The sequence below is a fragment of the Hyla sarda genome, chromosome 6 (assembly GCF_029499605.1).
Source record: "Hyla sarda isolate aHylSar1 chromosome 6, aHylSar1.hap1, whole genome shotgun sequence".
Taxonomy (NCBI): domain Eukaryota; kingdom Metazoa; phylum Chordata; class Amphibia; order Anura; family Hylidae; genus Hyla; species Hyla sarda.
In genome coordinates, this window is record NC_079194.1 from 264,057,643 (window position 1) to 264,081,705 (window position 24,063).

General features: G+C 43.5%; 1 protein-coding gene across 1 annotated transcript; it reads left to right on the forward strand.

Annotated features, from left to right (window-relative positions):
* Positions 1-416: 416 nt before the first annotated feature.
* Positions 417-19,838, forward strand: PPP1R14B (protein phosphatase 1 regulatory inhibitor subunit 14B). The gene is made up of 4 exons (XM_056527180.1): positions 417-1,014; positions 15,824-15,907; positions 15,991-16,023; positions 19,573-19,838. Exons 1-4 carry the CDS (start codon positions 811-813, stop codon positions 19,639-19,641), a joined length of 390 nt encoding a protein of 129 aa, XP_056383155.1. The 5' UTR covers positions 417-810; the 3' UTR covers positions 19,642-19,838.
* Positions 19,839-24,063: the final 4,225 nt, after the last annotated feature.

The window sequence follows — 24,063 nt, forward strand, 5'->3', positions numbered from 1 at the left end:
GCGTGATAGAATATATGGCAGGAAACAGAGGAAGTGCAGCCTGGGCTTAGCATTGGCGCCACCACAGGCTCCCACATATGGTCATAGAAGGGGTGCCACCGCAGGGTCCCATGTACAGTCACAGCAGGAGAGCCATGTCTAATAACAGCAGTACATTGCTATGCCACGGCCTCTCTAGGTGGGCAGCACCTCAACATGCACTGAGCCACATTTGCATGCAAAAAGTTGTCCATTCTGTGCGCCCATTTTTAGTTTGCAACACTTTCAGGTACACAATGAAGTCAGTAAAGTGTCCTGTCCACCAAGTCCGCACAGACTCCAGTGACGACCCCCCATGTGTGGACACCCTCAGAGAAGGAGACAAGGACCCCAGTGAGGGCGCAGGGAAAAGCCGCGTGTCTCCTAAGAAAGGGACAGCTGAGAGACAGCTCAGGAGGAGGGGGGCGTCTCTTTAAGAGGCGGGGGAAAGGGAGGAACTGGGAGAGACGGGCAGAAACAAAGGAGAGACAGACAGGAAGGAAAAGAGACGGCAGCTGTGCCCGGGAGTGTTCCACGTGGGGCAGAGACGGCTGAGCTCGCTATGGGGGAGACAGCTCTGTAAGTCGGATACTGCAGAGAGGAGAGCCCTGTACCCCGGACTATTAACCTTTATCTGTCTGGAGACTTCACGTTATGGACCGGTGTCTGTGAGCGCCCCCAGTCTCTTCTCCCGGTGACTGTCACTTATCCGTTCTTTGCAGAAGTGCCAGCCTGTCTTTGTGTGTGACCTCTGTCTCTTCCCTCCCCGGACTGTGTCTGGTTTCCTGCCCCATGGCCGCCCTCAGTAGCCCCGGCTCTGGCCCCCAACCCACCTCCCCCCGGGTGTACTTCCAGTCGCCGGGAGAAACAGCAGAGGAGCCCGAGAGACGACACCCGGGCAAAGTGACAGTCAAGTATGACCGCAAGGAGCTGAGAAAGAGGCTAAGGCTGGAGGAGTGGATCCTGGAGCAGCTGGTGGGGCTGTATGACTGCCAGGTGAGGGCACCCCTCCCCTGCCAGACCACCAATAGGCATTGTCTTGGACAATAGAGGAGTTCAGGTGGCAGGTTGGGTGGCATTAGTGTCTGATGTGCCCCATGCGCGGGAGGGATATCTAGTGAGACAGCAATACAGGCAGGGTGTACGCTGGCAGTGTGTGCCTATTCATGCCATCCTGAGTCCTGGGAACAGCTGGGGACACCTGTCATGAGCATGTGACAGCCGTGGAGGACACAGAGGGCTGGCATCTTCTCCTAGTATGGTCACATCCCCAGGAGAGTGCACAGAGCAAGGATAACCAAACTATAGATTATAATCCATATTAGTATCATGCTGTAGTAGATTATAATACTCCATATTAGTGTTGTACTATAGTTAATAATCTATACAGTCAAAGTATACTGTAGATTAGTGCTCCATTGTATTTAAGATTATAATTGTATTGTATTTATGATTATAATTCTCCAAGTATCAAACTTTAAATCATAATCCACATTAGCCTAATACCTCTAGTTTATAAAACTCCAGATTAATACCATACTACAGATTATAATCCTCCACATTAGTATCATACTCTAAATTGAATCTACTATTTTATTTTATTGTAGACTAGCTGAGTACCCGGCGTTGCCCGGTTTTTCCTTCCTAATCCTTGTTGGGGAGGAAAATAAACAAAGGAGGAAGCTTTTGACTTCATATCTCGTCATATATTGTTGTCATATCCCGACCTCTTGTCCCGGTCCCCCTGTCTGGGTCCTCCTATCCCAACCCGTAATATGTGTACCAGGTATTGAAATATCTCCAGCGGTACGGAAGTTATGTGGGAACATACATTTCCTATTGATTTGCATGGGACTTTAAACAAAAACTCTGACCCTCACAAATGGGGGTAGTTAAAGGTTAAATTAACTATCCTATATTTTAAGTGGACATATAAGTAACATGTGACCAAGTATTATCGAAATATCTCCAGCCGTTTGGAAGTTATGCAGTAACATATATTTCCCATAGACTTGTATAGGACTTTAAACATAAACCCCGCCCCTGGCAAATGGGGGTGAGTAAGGGTTAAATCACCTATCCTATGTTTGTTGTTGACATATAAGTAACATGTGTGCCAAGTTTCATGTTAATATCTTTAGCCGTTTAGACGTGATGCTGAAACATACACACATTGAGTTATATATACCGTATTTATCGGCGTATAACACGCACTTTTTAGGCTAAAATTTTTAGCCTAAAGTCTATGTGCGTGTTATACGGCGATAAGCCGCTGCAGTTCAATGATTTAAAGCGGCCGCTTTAAATCAATGAACTGCAGCGGCTTTGCAGGTGCAGAGACAGCCAGCGCTGCCGGCTTCTCTGCCCCTGCCTGCCCTGGGGTATAGAGCCCTGCTGCCGGCCCTTCTCTCCCCCTGGCTATCGGCGCCGCTGCCCGTTCTCTCCCCCTGACTATCGGTGCCAGCGCCCCATTGCCGGTGCCGATAACCAGGGGGAGAGAAGCGGCGCCGACAGACAGGGGAAGAGAAGGGGCAGCGGCACCCATTGCCGGCGCCGCTGCCCCATTGCCTCCCCCCATCCCCGGTTGCATAATTACCTGTTGCCGGGGTCGGGTCCGCGCTGCTTCAGGCCTCCGGTGTGCGTCCCCTGCGTCATTGCTATTCGCTGCACGGCGTGGCGCCTGACGTCAGTGCCCCGCGCATAGCAACGACGCAGGGGACACACACCGGAGGCCTGACGCAGCGCGGACCTGACCAGGTAATTATGCAACCGGGGATGGTGGGAGGCAACGGGGCAGCGGCGCCGGCAATGGGTGCCGCTGCCCCTTCTCTCCCCCTGGCTGTCGGCGCCACTGCCCCATTGCCGGCGCCGCTTCTCTCCCCCTGGCTATCGGCGCCGGCAATGGGGCGCCGGCACCGATAGTCAGGGGGAGAGAACGGACAGCGGCACCGATAGCCAGGGGGAGAGAAGCGGCGGCAGCAGGGCTCTAGACCCCAGGAAAGGCAGGGGGAGAGAAGCGGGCAGCGACGGCCTCTCACCCCCTGCCTTTCCTGGGGGTGTATCGGGGTATACACGCGCACACATGCACCCTCATTTTACCATGGATATTTGTGTAAAAAACTTTTTTTACCCAAATATCCTTGGTAAAATGAGGGTGCGTGATATAGGCCGGTGCATGATATACCCCGATAAATACGGTGTGTGTTTGTGTGTGTGTGTATGTATATGTGTGTGTGTTTGTATGTATATGTATATATGTGTGTGTGTGTATATATATATATATATATATATATATATATATATATATATATATATAATAGGGGTGTGAATCGCCAAGAATTTGGCGATACGATTAGAATCGTGATACCAGTGCGGCGATTCGATATATCGCGATACCGTCTAGGTGACGATATATCACGATATATCCCGATAGATCCCAATAGACGCCGATGTCAGCTTTGACAGCGGCGATCTAGTAGTCCAACACGCACTTTTCTCATTTTATCCCGTCCGGGCTGCAAAATAAAAGAGAGCGCACTTTCTCTTACCTGCCAACGAGCCCCCGGAGCTCCGGTACACTCCGGTACAGGTGTTCGGTCCCCGGGCTGTATTCTTCTTACTTCCTGTTAGCCCGGCACGTCACACGGAGCTTCAGCCTATCACTGGCCGCAGCGATGTCCCGCCTCTGCTGGTGATAGGCTGAAGCTCCGTGTGACGTGCCGGACTAACAGGAAGTAAGAAGAATACAGCCCGGGGACCAAACAACTGTACCGGAGCTCCGGGGGCTCGTTGGCAGGTAAGAGAGAGTGCGTTTTCTTTTATTTTGCAGCCCGGACGGGATAAAACGAGAAAAGTGCGCGCCGGAGTACTCCTTTAATAGCCAGCCGCGGCGATCGCCGCATGCTGGCTATTAGCGGCGGCCCCCGGCTACTGAGAACAGCCGGGGGCTGCAGAGTATGGAGCGGGCACGAGTCCGGAGCCCGCTCCATACAAAATGCAGAGCACCGCATGCTGGATACTAGCGGCGGTGATGCATCAGCGGCCCCCGGCTACTGAAATCAGCCGGGGGTCGCAGAGTACGGAGCGGGCACGAGTCGGAGCCCGCTCCATACACCTAGAGCGCCACCGCATCCGATCCTGCCTGCACGGCTCCACAAATGTGGAATTTGTATCTCCTGATGCCCGGGACATGCTGTTCCGGGCGTCAGGAGATATAAAATCCACATCCCTAAAAGAATCTATTCAAAAATATTTTGAATCGATTCAGTATCGCCAAATGAAAAAAATCGTGATAATCGCGAATCGATTTTTTTTCTATATATATATATATATATATATATATATATATATATATATATATGAGAGAGAGAGAGCGCAGCGGGCAGCACAACCGGGTTGACTGTGGTGCTAGCTGGTTGACTCGGTCCCAAAAGTATATGTAGAAAAACAGCAGCACTCCAGGATATAAGTGAATAATGTGTGGCTTTATTCACCAAAACATCAGAGATTGCGACGTTTCAGCCTTCTCACAAGGCTTGACAAACTCCTTGTGAGAAGGCTGAAACGTCGCAATCTCTGATGTTTTGGTGAATAAAGCCACACATTATTCACTTATATCCTGGAGTGCTGCTGTTTTTCTACATATATAGATAGATAGAGAGATATATATATATATATATATATATATATATATATATATATATATATATATGAGAGAGATTATAATCATCCACATTAGTATTGTACTGTAAATTATAATCTACGATGTTGATATCATACTGTAGATTATAATCTGTCACTGAGAATCAGCAGTGGATTACAGTAGCTGTCACTCTGTGGATTGTAAAAACCACAGTGCAGGGTCAATTTTCATGCCAAATTCAATGCCTGATCTTATACACTTGGTGGGTATAAAAGATCAGGTATGGAATTTGGCACGAAAATTGACCCAGCATGGCGGTTTTTACAATCCACAGTGTGGCAGCTTCTGCGTAAAGTGCCCAGATTTGAAGCCCTATTGAATTTAACAGAAAAATTAATCTGCAAGAATATGTTAATGTTACAGTATTGGGAATGTAAATCAATGCCCGTCTCTATACACCCGCTGTAACTAAGGAGGTGAGTGTAGGGATTTTATATTTATTTATTTTTATTTATTTTTTTTACTGTTTTTCTCAGGGAAATTTTTGAAAACCCCACACACTTTGGTACATAGTTGTCCCTAGATTTCTGTAGAAATTTTACACAGAAAATCCCTTCCATGTGTATTTACCTTTTTAGATTGCAGATGCCTACTAGGAATTTATCCATACAGTAGATTCCTATTGTGCACATGGTTAATGGAGGGTGACCTGTTTAAAATTTTACAGTATTGCTGCTTATAGGGTAAGGCCAATAAAACAGATGTATTTCCCATGCACAAGCAGTGACTGGTTGGTGACATTGAAAGGAGCACTTACTTGGTGAAGATCGTGTTTTGTTCGGTGGTGGTTTCTGGCCCTGTCTGCCAGGAAATAGAAACTAGCAGTCAAGGCCTAGCAGTAGGTAATGTTCTTTTTTCTGGTAGTTTTATGATGTGGGATCAGAAAACAAAAAGGTATGTGCCACAATGCTTTATGAGCCATGGAAATGAATGGGAGTTACAGCAATTCATCTCTCTGACTTCTTGATTTAAGTAAGGTCACTGGACTAGAGTAAACATCCCTTATTTGTGTGTTATGACTTACACTATTGCCAAACATTGAAACATCACTGTAACCCCCACCTGCAACGTACATGTTTGGTACTTAGCGCACAGCGATATACATGTAAGTCGCAGGGTTCCACTATTACCGCGTCTCCTTACACTGTGGTCAGAACAAGCCAGCTTCTGTTATCAGCAGACTGTACCTCATGAATAATCACAGACATCAGAAATCACCCTGAAATCCGTCATTCACCCTCTTTAGATGCTGTTATCAATACTGATCACGGCATCTAAGGCTTCTTTCACACTACAAAATTACTCCGTTTTAAAGATCCGTACGAAGTTCTGTCTGAAAATCAGCTGTAAAATGGCAGTTACAAAATCCTAAACGTCTGTTAGAAAATCCCATTATAGTCAATGGGATTTTTCTAATAGCCGTTTTAACCCGTTAGCCCGTTATTAATAAAGGACGTTATTTTGTGATGGGAGAATGAACGGAATAAATAGTTCATGCACTATTTCTCCCGTTACTATCTTCCGTCACAAAATAAATGAGTAATTTTGTAGTGTGAAAGAAGTTTAAAGCATTAGGGGGGCTTTGTGAGACTCATTGGAGCACAATTGCAGGGGTCTGAGGCGTCAAGATGGGGACAAGAGCTCTACCTACCTGCTCCATGCTGCCCTCCTGCCATCCACTGGTATGGTTTGCCTTTAGGCAGACTATACAAGGGGATCACTGATCAGTGCTATACCAATGCAATAAATTGTTATTTAGTCCCCTATGAGGAATGGAAAAAAAATTGTCTAAATAAAAAAAAAAAAAATATATAAAGCTAATTTTGCATCGCTGTGTGGAAATGTCTGAACTATTACAATGTAATTTTAAATGTAAAAAAATTCCAAAATCTAAAATTGCTGATTTTTGGTGACACTACATCCCACGTTTCAAAAAATGGTCCCTCATACAGCAATGTATACAAAAAAATAAGAGAAAGTTCTAGGGGGTTAGAATAGGACAATTTTTAACATGCCTATTTTGTTAAACCCCTGTTGTTAAATGGGCACTGTCATGAAATAAACACTGTCTTGCTCCTACACTCTGGTAACTCTCTCTATGGTTCTGGAGGACTTTCAATCCTCCAGAAACATAGAGACAGTTTCCAGAGTGTATGGGCATGACAGGAAGCCGGGCACACGCTTGTTGCTTGCTATGGACCCCCGCTCATGGTCCGGCACAGGTGAGGGGGGGGGGGGGGGGGCGATATTGGTCGGGGTGCCTCCAGTTGTTTCACCACTACAACTCCCAACATGCCCTGACAGCAAATAGATGTCAGGGCATGCTGGGAGTTGTAGTGGTGAAACAGCTGGAGGCACCCTGTAAGGAGAACTAAGGGCGGAAGTCGGCCCCCAGCACGCATCAGTGACGTGGTGCCTGCTGGGGAAGTCTGCCTGGTAGTGAGCACACTAACAGGCAGACAAAGTGACATTTTTAAGATAATAAAAAAAATAAAAATAAAGGCAGGGAGGGGGTTAGGGATAGATGGGCAATAGGCAGGGACTGAAAAGAAGAAAAAAAAGAGGATGGTGGGAGTTACCCTTTAAGGACTATGGACTTAAATGTACATCCTAATACGTTGGTAATTTAACGCATCGGGACGTACATTTACCTCTTAGTGAGGTCGATGACCCGAGCATTAGCTGTGCAGTTACGGGTCCCCGTACGGAATATGGGATAAATTGTCTATGGCTGCAGTACTCATTTAACCTCTTAAGGGCGCAGGGCATACCTGTATAACCCGCGCCCGGTCCTGGTCTATAATGGTCTTAGCGGGTCGGTCCTGGCGGCTAATGAAAGCCGGGACCCTGGGCCAATAGCCTGCAGCACCGATCGTTGTTCAGTGCGCTATTAACCCTTTAGACGCGGCATTCAAAGTTAATTGCCGCATCTAAAGTAACAAAAATACACTCCCGGCAGCTCAAGTCGGGCTGATCAGGACCATTGGGGTGAAATTGCGATGTCCCGATCAGCTAGAACGGGAGCGGAGGGTCTGTTACCTGCCTCCGCCGCGTCTGATCGGCGATTGATTGCTCCAAGCCTGAAATCCAGGCTTGAGCAATTGACCACCGATAACGCTGATCATTGCCATGTTAATGCATGGCAGTGATCTGTGTAGAATATCAGTGTGTGCAGTGTTATAGCCACTAGAGGGGGCTAAAACATTGCAAAAAAATAAAGTGTGAAAAAAAGCTAATAAAGATCATTTAACCCCTTCCCTAATAAAAGGAAGAATCACCCCCCTTTTCCCATTTAAAAAAAAAAAAAAACTCTGTAAATAAACTTGTGGTATCGTGCGGAAATGTCCAAACTATAAGAAATATATTCTTAATTAAACCGCTCGGTCAATGGCGTCTGCGCAAAAAATTTCCAAATTCCAAAATTGTGTATTTTTGGTCACTATTTATGTCATGAAAAAATGAATAAAAAGCGATCAAAAAGTATGACCAATACATGTACCGCTAAAAACTTCAGCTCATGTACGCAGAAAAATTAATTTATAGGGGTCAAAAGATGGCAATTTTAAACGTATTCATTTCCGTGCATGTAGTTATGATTGTTTCTGGAAATAAGACAAAATCAAACCTATATAAGAAAGGTATCATTTAAATCGTATGGATCTACAGAAGAAAAGGTGTCAGTTATACCGAAAAATGCACTGCGTAGAAACTGAAGCCCCCAAAAGTTACAAAATTTGAATTTTTTTCTTCAATTTTGTTGCACAATTAATTTTTTTTTAATTTTTTTATTTGTTTCGCTGTGGATTTTTTGGTAAAATGACTAATATCACTGCAAAGTAGAATTTGTGGCGCAAAACATAAGCCATAATATGGAATTTTAGATGCAAAATTTAAAGGGTTATGATTTTTAAAATGTAAGGAGGAAAAAACAAAAGTGCAAAAAAACAGAAACCCTGAGTCCTTAAGGGGTTAAGGCTAGGGCTACACTGCGACACCTAAACTAATAGAAAAATTGTAATATTACAACAACGCACCGATAATGCTTCCCTGTAAGAAACAGGCTGTGTTCAAGCTTACAACCATTGCTAAAAAATTCCCGCTATGGACGCATATTTACTTCCACTGTGGACTCTTGGTGTATGACACATGCTCGGCAGCTGAGCACGCGTCATTAACCAGGACCATCGACTAATGTCGGACATCGCTGATGTCCTGCATTAACCCTTTAGATGCCGCAATCAAAGTTATTTGCGGTTTCTTAATGCGGCAAATCCTATTCCTGGCTAGCTCAGTGAGCTGATCGGGACTGCCATTGCAAAATTGCGGCATCCTGACGAGCTGGGAAGACTGTGGGAGGTCTCTTGCCGTCCTCCTCACCGTCCGATAGGTGCTCCAAAGCTTTGGTCAACCATGGCAGGCTGGAGCAATAGAGCACCGATAACACTGATCAATGCTGTTCTATGTAGTAACATTGATCAATGTATGCAATCTAAAGATTGCATGTTATAGCCCCCTATGGATCTAAAAAAAAGCGTAAAAAAAAAAATATATATATATGCAATATGCATTAGCCCCCTATGGGAGCTATAACACTACAAAAAAAAAATTAAAAAAAAAGTGAAAATAAATAGTTAATAAGTCATGTAACCCCCTTCCCTAATAAAAGTTTGAATCACCCCCCTTTTCCCATTAAAAAAAGTGTAAATAAAAATAAACATGGTATCGCCGCGTGCAGAAAAGTCCGAATTATAAAAAAAAAATAAAAATATTTTGTTAATTAAGCAGAACTTCTCACCTGCCGGAGACAACCGGAGGTGATTAGTTCAGCCCCCGGGATGCAGCAGCAGCTGCAAATATGTGAACGACTGGTATACCAGTCGCTCTGCGCGAACCCATTTCAGCAGCCGACGTGTATACCTGTTCTGCGTTAAGGGGTTAAACCGCACGGTCAATGGCGTACACGCAAAAAAATTCCAAAGTCCAAAATAGCGTATTTTTGGTCACGTTTTATATCATGAAAAAATTTATAAAAAGCGATCAAAAAATCCGATCAATACAAAAAATGATACCGATAAAAACTTCAGATGATGGCCCTCATACCGGCCCGTACGCGGAAAAATAAAAAGTTATAGGGGTCAGAAGATGAGAATTTTTAATGTATAAATTTTCCTGCATGTAGTTATGATTTTTTTTCCAGAAGTACGACAAAATCAAACCTGTATAAGTAGGGTATCAGAATAATAAGGTGTTATTTTACCGAAAAATGCACTGCATAGAAACGGAAGACCCCAAAAGTTACAAATTGGCATTTTTTCTTAAATTTTGTTTCACAATGAATTTTTTTTTATTTTTTTTACTGTTTCTCTGTGGATTTTTGGGTAAAATGGCTAACGTCACTGCAAAGTAGAATTGGTGGTGGAAAAAAATAAGCCATCATATGGAATTTTATGTGCAAAATTTTACTCCTTAACGACGCAGGACGTATATTTACGTCCTGCGCCGGCTCCCGCGATATGAAGCAGTGATGTGCGGTATTAACCCTTTAGAAGCGGCGGTCAAAGCTGACCGCCGCTTCTAAAGTGAAAGTGAAACTATCCCGGCTAGTCAGTCGGGCTGTTCGGGACCGCCGCGGTGAAATCGCGGCGTCCCAAACAGCGAGCAGGAAACCGGGAGGGCTCTTACCTGCCTCCTCGGCGTCCGATCCCCGAATGGCTGCTCCGTGCCTGAGATCCAGGCAGGAGCAGTCAAGTGCCGATAACACTGATCGCTGCCATGGTAACCCATGGCAGGGATCTGTGCAATGAATCAAAGTGTGCAGTACTATAGCCCTCTATGAGGGCTATAACATTACAAAAAAAAGTGTAAAAATAAAGTTACAAAAATATGTATTAACCCTTTCCTGAACAAAAGTTCAAAACACCACCTTTTCCCATAATAAAAAATTAAACATGTAAATGAAAATAAATATAAACATATGTGGTATCGCTGCGTGCGTAAATGTCCGAACTATAAAACTATATCATTAAATAAACCGCACGGTCAATGGCGTACGCGCAAAAAAATTCCAAAGTCCAAAAGAGCGTAATTTTGGTCACATTTCAAACCATAAAAAAAAATGAATAAAAAGTGATCAAAAAGTCAGATCACAACAAAAATGGTACCAATAAAAACTTCAGATCACGGTGCAAATAATGAGCCCTCACACCGTCCCATCCCCATAAAAATGAAAAAGTTATAGGGGTCAGAAAATGACAATTTTTAACATATAAATTTTACTGCTTCTAGTTTTGATTTTGTCGTACTTCTGAAAAAAATCATAAGTATACAAGTAGGGTATCATTTTAACCGTATGGACCTACAGAATAAAGATAAGGTGTCATTTTTACCGAAAAATGTACTACGTAAAAACGGAAGCCCCCAAAAGTGACAAAATTGTGTTTTTTCTTCAATTTTGTCGCATAATTATTATTTTTTTTTTTGCTGTTTCGCTGTACATTTTTGGGTAAAATGGCTGATGTCATTACAAAGTAGAATTGGTGGCGCAAAAAATAAGCTGTCACATAGAATTTTAGGTAAAAAACTGAAAGAGTTATGATTTTTTAAAGGTAAGGAGGAAAAATGTAAAAAAAAAAAAACGGAAAAACCCTGAGTCCTTAAGGGGATGGGTTGATTATACGCAGTGCATAAATATGACACATTGGGGGTTATTTACTAATCTGTTCCTGATGGTTTTTCCGAGTGTTAAGCGACCAAAATGGGCGTGTTCCCTACACTTTTCAAAAAGCACAAGGCATTTACTAAGGAAACCTGTCTAGAAAGTGTTGGGTTTTGCCATCAGCAAACTTGTAGGATGCCCAGAAATGTGTGTGTTTGTTTTTTTTTTTTTTTTTTTTTTTTGGAGCACGATACAACAAGTAAACTGTTATTGTTCCAGCAGCCATTGCACATACCATTTTCTATACAGTCAGGTCCATAAATATTGGAACATCAACACAATTCTAAAATTTTTGGCTCTATACACCTCCACAATGGATTTGAAATGAAACAAACAAGATGTGCTTTAATTTGAGGGTATTTACATCCAAATCAGGTGCACGGTGTAGGAATTAGAGATCGACCGAAATTGATTTTTTACCGATATTCTACGAACTTTCCGGCCGATAATTTATGCCGATATTCTGTGCATTTCAGGACCCCCTGCCTGTCCTGGGGTCCTGAGTCCAACCACCGATGCTGCCCAATCCCCCTGCCTATCCTCTGTCCACATGCTGCCGCCCCATTGCCTCCCCATCCTCTGGCCACATACCGCCGCCACTGCCCAATCGCTTCCCCCCCATCCTCGGTGTTATAATTACCTTTTCCTGGGGTCCGCGTTACTTCTGGCGGCATCCTGCGCTGTCACGGTGACGTCGTTTTGAGGACATCACTCGTCATTGCACAGCAACAGCACAGGATGCCGCAGGAGCCAGAAGTAGCGCGGACCCCGAGAACAGGTAATTATACCGTGGATGGGGCAGCGCCGGTATATGGCCAGAGGATGGGGAGGCGATGCGGCAGCATGTGGCCAGAGGATAGGCAGGGGGATCGGGCAGCGGCGGTGGTTGGACTCAGGACCCCAGTACAGGCAGGGGGAGAGAAGCGGGCAGCGGCGGTCTCTGGCACCACAAAAGCCGCTGCAATTCATTGATTTAAAGCCGATACTGATAACTTAGAAAATCTAAGTTGAATATCGGCCAAATCGATAATCTGTCGATCCCTAGTAGGAATTACAACCGTTTGCATATGTGCCTCCCACTTGTTAAGGGACCAAAAGTAATAGGACTGAATAATCCATAAATCTAATTTTCACTTTTTAATACTTGGTTGCAAATCCTTTGCAGTCAATTGCAGCCTGAAATCTGGAATGCATAGACATCACCAAATGCTGGGTTTCATCCGTGGTGGCCTCTACTGCAACTATCTTCAGTTCCTGCTTGTTCTTGGGACATTTTCCCTTCAGTTTTGTCTTCAGCAAGTGAAATGCATGCTCAATCGGATTCAGGTCAGGTGATTGACTTGGCCATTGCATAACATTACACTTCTTTCCCTTAAACTTTTTGGTTGCTTTTGCAGTATGCTTTGGGTAATTGTCCATCTGCACTATGAAGCACCATCCAATGAGTTCTAAAGCATTTTACTGAATATGAGCAGATAATATTGCCCAAAACACTTCAGAAATCATCCTGCTGCTTTTGTCAGCAGTCACATAATCAATAAATACAAGAGAACCAGTTCCATTAGCAGCCATACATGCCCACGCCATGACACTGCCCCGACCATGCTTCACTGATGAGGTGGTATGCTTAGGATCATGAGCTTTCCATGTTGATCTTGGTCTCATCAGTCCATAGGATGTTGTTCCAGAACTGTGAAGAACTTGTGGTGAACCCTCTGTATTCACTCTGGTGAAGTCTTCTCTTGATTGTTGACTTTGACACACATACACCTACCTCCTGGAGAGTGTTCATGATCTGGCCAACTGTTCTGAAGGGTATTTTCTTCCCCAGGGAAAGAATTCTTTGGTCAACCACCACAGTTGTGTTCCTTGGTCTTCCGGGTCTTTTGGTGTTGCTGAGCTCACCAGTGCATTCCTTCTTTTTAAGAATGTTCCAAACAGTTGTTTTGGCCACGCCTATTGTTTTAACTATCTCTCTGATGGGTATTTATTTATTTTTTTAAGCCTAATGATGGCTTGCTAGTGACAGCTTTTTGGATCGCATCTTGAGAGTTGACAGCAACACATTCCAAATGCAAATAGCGCACTTGAAATGAACTCTGGACCTTTTATCTGCTAATTGTAATTGGGATAATGAGGGGAAAACGCACACCTGGCCATGGAGCAGCTGAGAAGCCACTTGTCCCATTACTTTTGGTCCCTTAACAAGTGGGAGGCACATATGCAAACTGTTGTAATTCCTACACCGTTCACCTGATTTGGATGTAAATACCCTCAAAATTAAAGCTGACAGTCTGCAGTTAAAATAGAGAAAGAAAACAAAGGTGCGCTCCTAGTGTAGAAGTATTAGGTATTATCGAGGAGAAGCGCCTGGCAGAGTCCTATTTTTCGGATTCCTATCCATTTGATGTTTAGTCTGCAGTTAAAGCACTTCTTGTTCGTTTAATTTCAAATCCATAGTGTATAGAGCCAAAAATTTTAGAATTGTGTAGATGTTCCAATATTTATGGACCTGACTGTATGAAGAAGGAGAAACAGTTAGCCACAAAATGGAGCGGCTGGGTTGTGTTTCCCCTCATTGTTGGATCCCATGCGTTTGGCCCGCTGTTTCTCAGAGGTCCACTTGCACTCTTTGAATAGATATTTTGACATTGACAGCCAGGACCCAGCACTACACTTTGTTCCACTAAGTTCTACTTCTCTGAGCAGTTCTCTATTGACTGTTGTACATGGATGCAGCATTTTCATGAGAATATATCATTACATAGTGTAAGTTCTTTGTTCCTGTCAATCCTTCTTGTCTCCCCCTCCCATGACATAAGACCCCCATGGGTTACCTTATTAGTTGGTGTTCACACCTCCATGGCTTCTTCTCTATCTTTCCCTTTTTAAGCAGAATATAAGATTACAGGCTGCTCTAAATGCGATTAAAACTTCATACATTTTTGTTGTCGGAATGATTACCTATATTGGTTTAGCTGCAGTGTCCACTTGACTATGCCCGCTATCCATGCATTGGTCTCTATGGTCAGCCAGTGAGGCTTTTGAGCCATATATTCCAGTCATATGTTGTATATCTCTTGCTTGCCATATGAGCATCACTCTGTATGTGTTGTCATTGGGTATTTCTAGAGGAGTCTTGTCCCATCAGGACACATTTTCTGGCTGTGACTGTGTTTAGCTGAACATCTCATGCTGTAAATGTTTTAACAATTGCTGAGTAGTTGCGTAACCAGCATAACATTTACAGTCTGCTCTTCGCACTGTAAAACAGACAGCAATGAATAATACATTTTCCAGCTGATGAAACTAATTTGGTTGTTGAACAAGGAGTCAGCTGTACACTGCAGCTTCGATATCTTTTCTGGTATCTATAACCTATTTCTAGGCCGCAATGAATTCCTAATAGCATTGCCTCCTACTGCTACCCCAGAGCTGACTCCGTGCAGCATCGGCCACAAGAACTCAAGTTGGTGTGGTGGCTGTGGTAGGTTAGCTAGATAGATGTGAATTTACTGTGACTCATCCTTTACTCTGACAATTTTAAAGCATATTCCTCTTCATGTTATAGGGTCAGACAAGAGCACAGAATTGTGAATGTATGCCTATACTCTTTTCCCACGTACAACTACACATTTAGTAGGTATCTAATAATATAGAAACTTTTTTTTTTCTATAGTACTTTTTACAGCTCAAAATATGGCCATATTTTGACATGTAAGTGTGGGCACTAAGAGAACATTTTACAATTGAGTTCACTAGAATTCAGTGAGAAAAATATTTCCTCTTTCTGCTATATTTTGAACTGTAAAACAGCATTATTGGATTTTAAGTGTGCACGTAGCTTAATTGTCTAGACCAGTGTTTCACAGTCAGGGTGCTTGCAGTTGTTGCAAAACTACAACTCCCAGTATGCCCGGACAACCAAAGGGTGTCTGGGCATGTTCAGAGTTGAAGTTCTGCAACAGCCCGAGGCACCCTGGTTGGGAAACAATCGTCTAGAGCACTAGAGTGGCTGCATACAGTTCATCCTACTGCAGTAAGTGAATGCCTTCAACACATCCTGCTGGCTCCTATTACACTCCCATGTTATTCGCCACAAAAATTCGGGGGTCTGACTGTAACAAAGCTATTAATGCTGGTATCTGGGGAGCTTGCGTTTGACCCTTATGTAGAGTCAGTCTCAAGAGAATATAACTTGTTACGCCTAGAAATATGCCACCATCTCACTTGAATAAAGTTATTTTTCCTGCATCTCATAACATGTGACCTATTGAACATGTGGCAGTCACACCCGATAAGCATCATGTATCTTAGTGAAACCATTGCATCCTTGTGAGAAAAATGTTGTTATATATTTTGTATGGTAAATGTGTCTGTCCTTACAGGAAGAAGAAATCCCAGAACTGGAAATTGATGTGGATGAACTATTAGATATGGAAACTGATGAACAGAGAGGAGAGCGGGTTAAGGTTAGTATTCAGTTGTACAGTAGTGTGTGCTGTTTATTAAATCATCCCAGCCTCTTGACATTTCTGCATTCTTTCTTTTTCAGGAACTTCTCAATGACTGTTACAAACCAACTGAGGTGAGTGTACGTCTCTTTTCTTTAGCATTTTCCACTTTTATAGCTAAGTGCCTGGCATTTTTGACTGCAAGAATATTGCATTGCTATTTATGCTGTAAAACATACCGGAATCCTGACAGACCTCGTGTAGGTCAGTGGGATCCATCAGGATTGAAAACAATCTTTTAAGGCTTTGCTATGAAGTAAAGCCATGATGCTACTATGAATGTACAGTGATCCCTCAACATACAGTGGTAATTGGTTCCAAATGAACCATTTTTACTTGAATTTATTGTATGTTTAGGGATCCGTGCAATAATAAAAGACAAAGTTATTCTGACGTGTCCCCGCTGTTCCGAACCATCACAGCTGCCATGGATCGTCACTCTCCATTGCTGTCATCACGTTGCCGCACACGCCGCCCCTATTGCATGACTGGACCGCGTGCGTGGCGACGTGATGACTACTAAGGAGAGCGACTGGTATGCAGCGGAGCATGAAGAGGACGGTCCAGAGCCGTGGTGACATGAGTGACACTCACGGGGGCACATTAAACGGCTATCCGGCCAGATAACCGTTTATGCGATGGCCCGACATACAAAAGCATTGTATGTTGATGCTGCCTTCGAAATACGATGGCCTCAGAGGCAATCTTATGATGAAATGATTGTATGTCGGGGCCATCGTAGGTCGGGGGATCACTGTACTTTACCAAGCTTTGGCTTTGACTTGGAGGTAGCATATTTTGTAAGGTAGAAAAAAGACAAGTTTATATCCTTACTTTTTTGATCCAGAGAAAGGCAAAAAAAAGCTGATTCAAATTGCCCCGTGACAGAGGAAAAATTCCTTCCCGACTCAAATATAACAATCAGTATAAATCCCTGGATCAACGTTCTATCCCTATACGTCTAGTATGTATAATCTGTAATGTTATTACTCTAGAAATGTGGCCAGGCGCCTTTTGAATTTGCATAAAGCAAGACTATGCTTTGAATCAGACCTCATTCCCATCTGATATACCAGGAAAAATAACAACAACAGAAAGCCCATACATGGAAGTAATAATAGTGTTAAAGCCATTATTAGTCTGACAAAGCTCCACAGGAGTCCCTACAGACAATAGGCACTTTCATATACCAGTCTGATATATATTATGCTCAGACTGAGAGTCATTCTTTTTAGTGAAATCCTGGCATAAAACTTGTGTAATTGTGATTCAATGTCTGTTGGTTGCCCCTACGCCATCTAAAAAAACATTACATTAACAATTAATGAACAACCCCATACTCTTAATATCCTCATTCCCTGTGGTAAACTTACCATATGCAATAAAGAGGTGCAGGTTTCACATGTCAAGAGTGGGGAGATTTTCTGACTGAGATGGAGTCTATGGCCCAGATTTATCAAACTGCGTGAGAAAAAAAAGTGCTTTCACTTTACCAGAGTCCGTTAGCTGAGCTGTGGTTGCTGTGGGAAAATCTAAAAAAAATTTTTTCACATAGTTTGATAAATCTGTAAATTATTCTGTCAAATGTTATGGAAACTTTTTCACTCTTTCAAAGTGTAGCCCTGTCAATACAACATTTAGTGTAGTATGTAATGCATGCTTATATATAACCAGTTTAACCCTCAGAGGAAACGGGGTGTACAGGTACCCCCTTGATACCTGGTACTTAGCCCACCAGGATATACCTGTACTGTACTTTTTTAGTCCCATGGCGGCTATGAAGCGATCACTGATGTCCACCATTAACCCCTCAGATGCCGTGATCAATACTATCAAGGCATCTGCGGGAACTGGAGCAGCCAAAATGACTGATGGAGTTACCCTCCCCTGTCTCCTGCCATCATCATGGAGTCTTCCTGGCCTGCCGTCGAGCAGACCAAAGAAGTAGATCACCGATTTTTTTTTTTTTTTTTTTTTTTATGTATAAGCCCCTCCCCCCAATAAGAAATTAAATTTCCCTCTTGTCCCATTTAAAAAAAAAAGAAAAAAATTATTCGACATATTTGGTATTGCTGCGTGTGGAAATTTCCGTATTTAAAACATTGTTAATAATCCCATACATTGAAAGGCGTAAAGGTAAAAAAAAAAAAAAATACCAAAGTCCAAAACTTTGGTTTTGAGGTCACATCCCAGAAAAAATTAAAATAAAAAGTGAACAAAAAGTAATATATGCAAAAATAGTGATAAAAACTATAGACCACGGCGCCAAAAAAATTAGCCCTCATACATACCCCTATACAGAAAAAAAAACAAGTTGTCAGAAGAGGACAAAACATACTATTGTTGAAAAAGGAAATCTATAACCCAGTGTTAAAAGTGGGTGACCAGGAGTCCAACGAGTGGTCACTTACCTAATTTTGTCCAGTAGATCCTGAGTTATGGGCTGCTGAAATCACGCCGATCAATTTACTGAATTGCGCACAGTAGGCAGGCCTCACTGGCTGCCCCTGGCTCCATCCGTCAGCTCCTAATGCTGCCTCCTTAATTAGCATATTCATTTTCGGTGACTCCACCGGTCACTTGAGCACTGCGCTCTGTCAGTAGAGCACATGCGCTGTAAGAATACATACAGCTTTCACTTCTTGATGACGTGAGAGCTGTTACTGCTGTGTGCCCTACTGGGCAAAATTAAGTAAGTGACCCCTTGTTGGACTACTGGTCACCCACTCTATAACCCAGTGTTTAGAGTGGGTGATCAGGCTAACAGTTTTCCTTTAAGGTCAAAACAGTAATAATAGAAAAGCACATAAAGATGGGTATCATTTTAGTCGTATTGACCCACAGAATGAAGAGTACATGTCAGTTTTGCTATAATTGCACTACGTGAAAACAAACTTCAAAAGTTGCAAAATTGTGTGTTTCGGATCAGTTTTTCACCATAAATAAAAAAAAAAAAAAAAAAATTGATGGGGCCTAGATTTTATGGTAAAAGGTGTCATTACAAAGAACAATTGGTGGCCCAAAAAATAAGCCCTCCTATGGGTCTGTAGCTGAAAAAATTAAAGCGTTATAGCTCTTAGAAGAGAAAGAAATAAACGAAAAGACAAATGAAAATTTCCTGTGTCCTCAAGGCCAAAATTGGCTGTGTCGTTAAGTCACCCCTTGTCGATCTCCTGTTTGCCAAAGCTGTGGCAATCATTTACATAGTGAATGGAACCAGAAGCGGAAAGCTCTGTACATTGAATAGTGACCATGGTTAATTATTGCAGCTCAGCGCCTGCTGACTTCATTGAAATCTGCAGTAACCCACTGATAATGGGGGGGGGAATCTCCTGAATGGTACTCTAGCTCTTGAGAGGAGTGCATGCCACAGGCGGTATGTACTCCATTAATTTGTATAGGAGCGCCAAAGAGACTCCTCTGACATCTCTAGCGCCCCTATAGAGAGTGACTGGAGTGTGTGCCTGGGTCCCATTAAGGAGATGGGACCCCCATGGTCAGACACTTATCTCTGTCCCGTGGATAGGGAATAAGTTGTCTTTCACTGAACAGACCTTTTTATGGAAACCTTTCCATGTGCTTGTCATAGAAAGCCATGCTAACTATAGTTCTTTATCAAACAGGCCTTTATATCTGGATTACTGGAAAAAATACAGGGAATGCAGAAGCTGAGTACTCCCCAGAAGAAATGACTGACTCACTGAGATGATCCAACATGGCACCTCCCTATCATCCTGGTAGAAGGGCAGGATCCCAGGGTCACAGGCTCCTGCACCTAAAGAATGTGTCTGGCTGTTCAATCTAAATGTGAAGCAGGGGAGCCTTTTTATATGACTATTTTGTAGAAATGTTTTTTAACTAAATAAAATGTAATTATGTGTTATGAGAACTTGAATCTGTCCACTCCTATTCTTTTCTGTATGTAACATTGCTGGTCTCTCTCTATGATAGTTATGCAGCATCACAACAGACCTAATCTTGTCTTATGTCTCAAGATGCCACTGCCTGGCGATGGCACTCAGGAGACTTGCAGAAGATGATTCTTTGTAAACATAAAGGTGAGGGCTGTACTAAAGCTCTAGTGACTACAAAATACATAGATAACTAAGGGTACATGCACACCCTGTTTTGTGGCACAGATCTGGCAAGTGAAGCTCAAGCACCTGGTGATGTATCTGTGCCGGACCCAATTCAGTCAAATGACCTGAGCAGAGTAAGTTAGTGATATTTAACCCCTTAAGGACCAGGCCATTTTGGACCAGAGCGTTTTTTGCACATCTGACCACTGTCACTATAAACATTAATAACTCTGTAATGCTTTTAGTTATTCTGATTCTGAGATCGTTTTTTCGTGACATATTCTACTTTAACATAGTGGTAAAATGTTGTGGTAACTTGCATCCTTTCTTGGTGAAAAATCCCAAAATTTGATGAAAAATTTGAAAATTTAGCATTTTTCTAACTTTGAAGCTCTCTGCTTGTAAGTAAAATGGATATTCCAAATAAAACATTTTTTGATTCACATATACAATATGTCTACTTTATGTTTGCATCATAAAATTGACATGTTTTTACTTTTGGAAGACATCAGAGGGCTTCAAAGTTCAGCAGCAGTTTTCCAATTTTTCACAATTTTCAAACTCACTATTTTTCAGGGACCAGTTCAGGTTTGAAGTGGATTTGAAGGGTCTTCATATTAGAAATACCCCACAAATGACCCCATTATAAAAACTGCACCCCCCAAAAGTATTCAAAATGACATTCAGTCAGCGTTTTAACCCTTTAAGTGTTTCACAGGAATAGCAGCAAAGTGAAGGAGAAAATTCACAATCTTCATTTTTTACACTCTCATGTTCTTGTAGACCCAATTTTTTTATTTTTACAAGGGGTAAAAGGAGAAAATGTATACTTATATTTGTAGCCCAATTTCTCTCGAGTAAGCACATACCTCATATGTCTATGTAAAGGGGAAGGGGCGACAAGGGGATTTTGGAGAGTACGTTTTTCTGAAATGGTTTTTGGGAGGCATGTTGCATTTAGGAAGCCCCTATGGTGCCAGAACAGCAAAAAAAACACATGCCATACCGTTTTGGAAACTAGACCCCTTGAGGAACGTAACAAGGAATTAAGTGAGCCTTAATATCCCACAGGTGTTTCACGACTTTTGCATATGTAAAAAAAAATAAAAAATTTCACTAAAATGTGGGTTTCCCCCCAAATTTCACATTTTTGCAAGGGTTAATTGCAGAAAAGACCCCCAAAAATTTGTAACCCTATCTCTTCTGAGTAAAATCAGCCACCCCTGTGCAAAGCACCGATTTAGGCCTCAAATGTACATAGTGCGCTCTCACTCCTGAGCCTTGTGCGCCCGCAGAGCATTTTACGCCTAGATATTGGGTATTTCTGTACTCAGGAGAAATTGCGTTACAAATTTTGGGGGTCTTTTTTTCCTTTTAACGCTTGTGAAAGTAAAAAGTAAAGGGCAACACCAGCATGTTAGTGTAATTTTTTTTCTTTTTTTAAACTAACAAGCTGGTGTAGCCCCAACTTTTCTTTTTCATAAGGGGTAAAGGGAGAAATTGCACTACAAATTTTGGGGGGCTTTTTCTCCTGAGTACGGAGAAACCCCATATGTGGCCCTAAACTGTTTCCTTGAAATACGACAGGGCTCCGAAGTGAAAGCTCCATGCGCATTTGAGGACTAAATTAGGGATTGCATAAGGGTATTCTACGCCAATTATTCCCAAACAGGGTGCCTCCAGCTGTTGCTAAATTCCCAGCATGCCTGGACAGTGGCTGTCCGGAAATGCTGGGAGTTGTTGTTTTGCAACAGCTGGGGGCTCCGTTTTGGAAACACTGCCATACAATACGGTTTTCATTTTTATTGGGGGGGGGGGGGCAGTGTAAGGGGTGTATATGTAGTGTTTTACTCTTTATTATGTGTTAGTGTAGTGTTTTTAGGGTACATTCGCACTGACGTGTTACGGTGAGTTTCTCGCTAGGAGTTTGAGCTGCGGCGAAAAATTTGCCGTAGCCCAAACTTGAAGAAGGAAACTTACTGTAAACCTGCCTGTGTGAATGAACCATGTACGTTCACATGGGGGGGCAAACCTCCAGCTGTTTCAAAACTACAACTCCCAGCATGTACTGACAGACCGTGCATGCTGGGAGTTGTACTTTTGCAACAGCTGGAGACACACTGGTTGGAAAACCTTGAGTTAAGTTCTGTTACCTAACTTGGTATTTTCTAACCAGTGTGCCTCCAGCTGTTACAAAACTACAACTCCCAGCATGTACTGATCGCCGAAGGGCATGCTGGGAGATGTAGTTATGCAATAGCTGGAGGTACGCAACTACAACTCCCAGCATGCCGAGACAGCTGATTGCTGTTTGGACATGCTGGAATTGGCAGTTTTGCAACATCTGGAGGACTACAGTTTTAGAGAACACTGCAAAATGATCTCCAAACTGTGGTCCTCCAGCTCTTGCAAAACTACAATTCCCAGCATACCCTGACAGCAAACAGTTGTTTGGGCATGCTAGGAGTTGTAGTTTTGCAAGATCTGGAGGGCTACAGTTTAGGGACCACTATATAGTGGTCTCGAACTGTAGCCCCCCCAGCTGTTGCAAAACTACATATTCCAGCATGCCCAAACAGCTGTCTGGGCATGCTGGGAGTTGTAGTTTTGCAACATCTGGAGGGCTACAGTTAGAGACCACTGTATAATGGTCTCAAACTGTACCCTCCAGATGTTGCTAGGCAACTCACCGCCTTCCGTCGGATCCAGCCGCACGTCATCGCCGCCTGCCGATCTCTGTCGCCCGCCCGGATCGGTAAGTGGATCTTCGGCGCCGGTCCCCGTCGTCTCCCCGTCCTGCCCCGCCTATTGTGGGAGGGCAGGACGGGAAAAACGAAAGTAAACCCCCCCGATCTGCTATTGGTGGTCGCGTCTAGACCATCAATAGCAAGGATATCGCTTCAGGGGGATCCTGGGTGTCTTAGACACCCACGATCCCCCTTACATTCCGGGTCACTATAGACCCGTAATTACCCGGAATCGCGCAAATCGCAAGTGTGAATTCACTTGCGATTTGCCGCGATCGCCGACATGGGGGGGGGGGGGGGGGTCTGGTGATCCCCCTGGGCATCTGCACGGGATGCCTGCTGAATGATTTCAGCAGGCATCCCGCTCCGATCCCCGCACGGCGGGGACCAGAACTGCCCATGACTTAAATGTACGTCCTTGGTCCTTAACCCCTTAACGACGCAGGACGTATATTTACGTCCTGCGCCGGCTCCCGCGATATGAAGCGGGATCGCGCCGCGATCCCGCATCATATCGCGTCGGTCCCGGCGCTCATCAACGGCCGGGACCCGCGGCTAATACCACACATCGCCGATCGCGGCGATGTGCGGTATTAACCCTTTAGAAGCGGCGGTCAAAGCTGACCGCCGCTTCTAAAGTGAAAGTGACCCGGCTGCTCAGTCGGGCTGTTCGGGAACGCCGCGGTGAAATCGTGGCGTCCCGAACAGCTGACCGGACACCGGGAGGGCCCTTACCTGCCTCCCCGGTGTCCGATCGGCGAATGACTGCTCCGTGCCTGAGATCCAGGCAGGAGCAGTCAAGCGCCGATAACACTGATCACAGGCGTGTTAATACACGCCTGTGATCTGTGTAAAAGATCAGTGTGTGCAGTGTTATAGGTCCCTATGGGACCTATAACACTGCAAAAAAAAAAGTAAAAAAAAAGTGTTAATAAAGGTCATTTAACCCCTTCCCTAATAAAAGTTTGAATCACCCCCCTTTTCCCATAAAAAAAGTGTAAAAAAAAAAAAAAACATGTGGCATCGCCGCGTGCGTAAATGTCCAAACTATAAAAATATATAATTAATTAAACCGCACGGTCAATGGCGTACGCGCAAAAAAATTCCAAAGTCCAAAAAAGCGTATTTTGGTCACTTTTTATACCATTAAAAAATGAATAAAAAGTGATCAAAAAGTCCGATCAAAATAAAAATGGTACCGATAAAAACTTCAGATCACGGCGCAAAAAATGTGTCCTCATACCGCCCTGTACGTGGAAAAATGAAAAAGTTATAGGGGTCAGAAGAT

Excerpts from the sequence above, each read along its gene's own strand:
- PPP1R14B (XM_056527180.1), top strand. The coding sequence starts at position 811 with ATGGCCGCCCTCAGTAGCCCCGGCTCTGGCCCCCAACCCACCTCCCCC. Across the intron at positions 1,015-15,823 it reads TGGGGCTGTATGACTGCCAG|GAAGAAGAAATCCCAGAACT; the intron begins GTGAGGGCACCC and ends CTGTCCTTACAG. Across the intron at positions 15,908-15,990 it reads AGAGAGGAGAGCGGGTTAAG|GAACTTCTCAATGACTGTTA; the intron begins GTTAGTATTCAG and ends TTTCTTTTTCAG.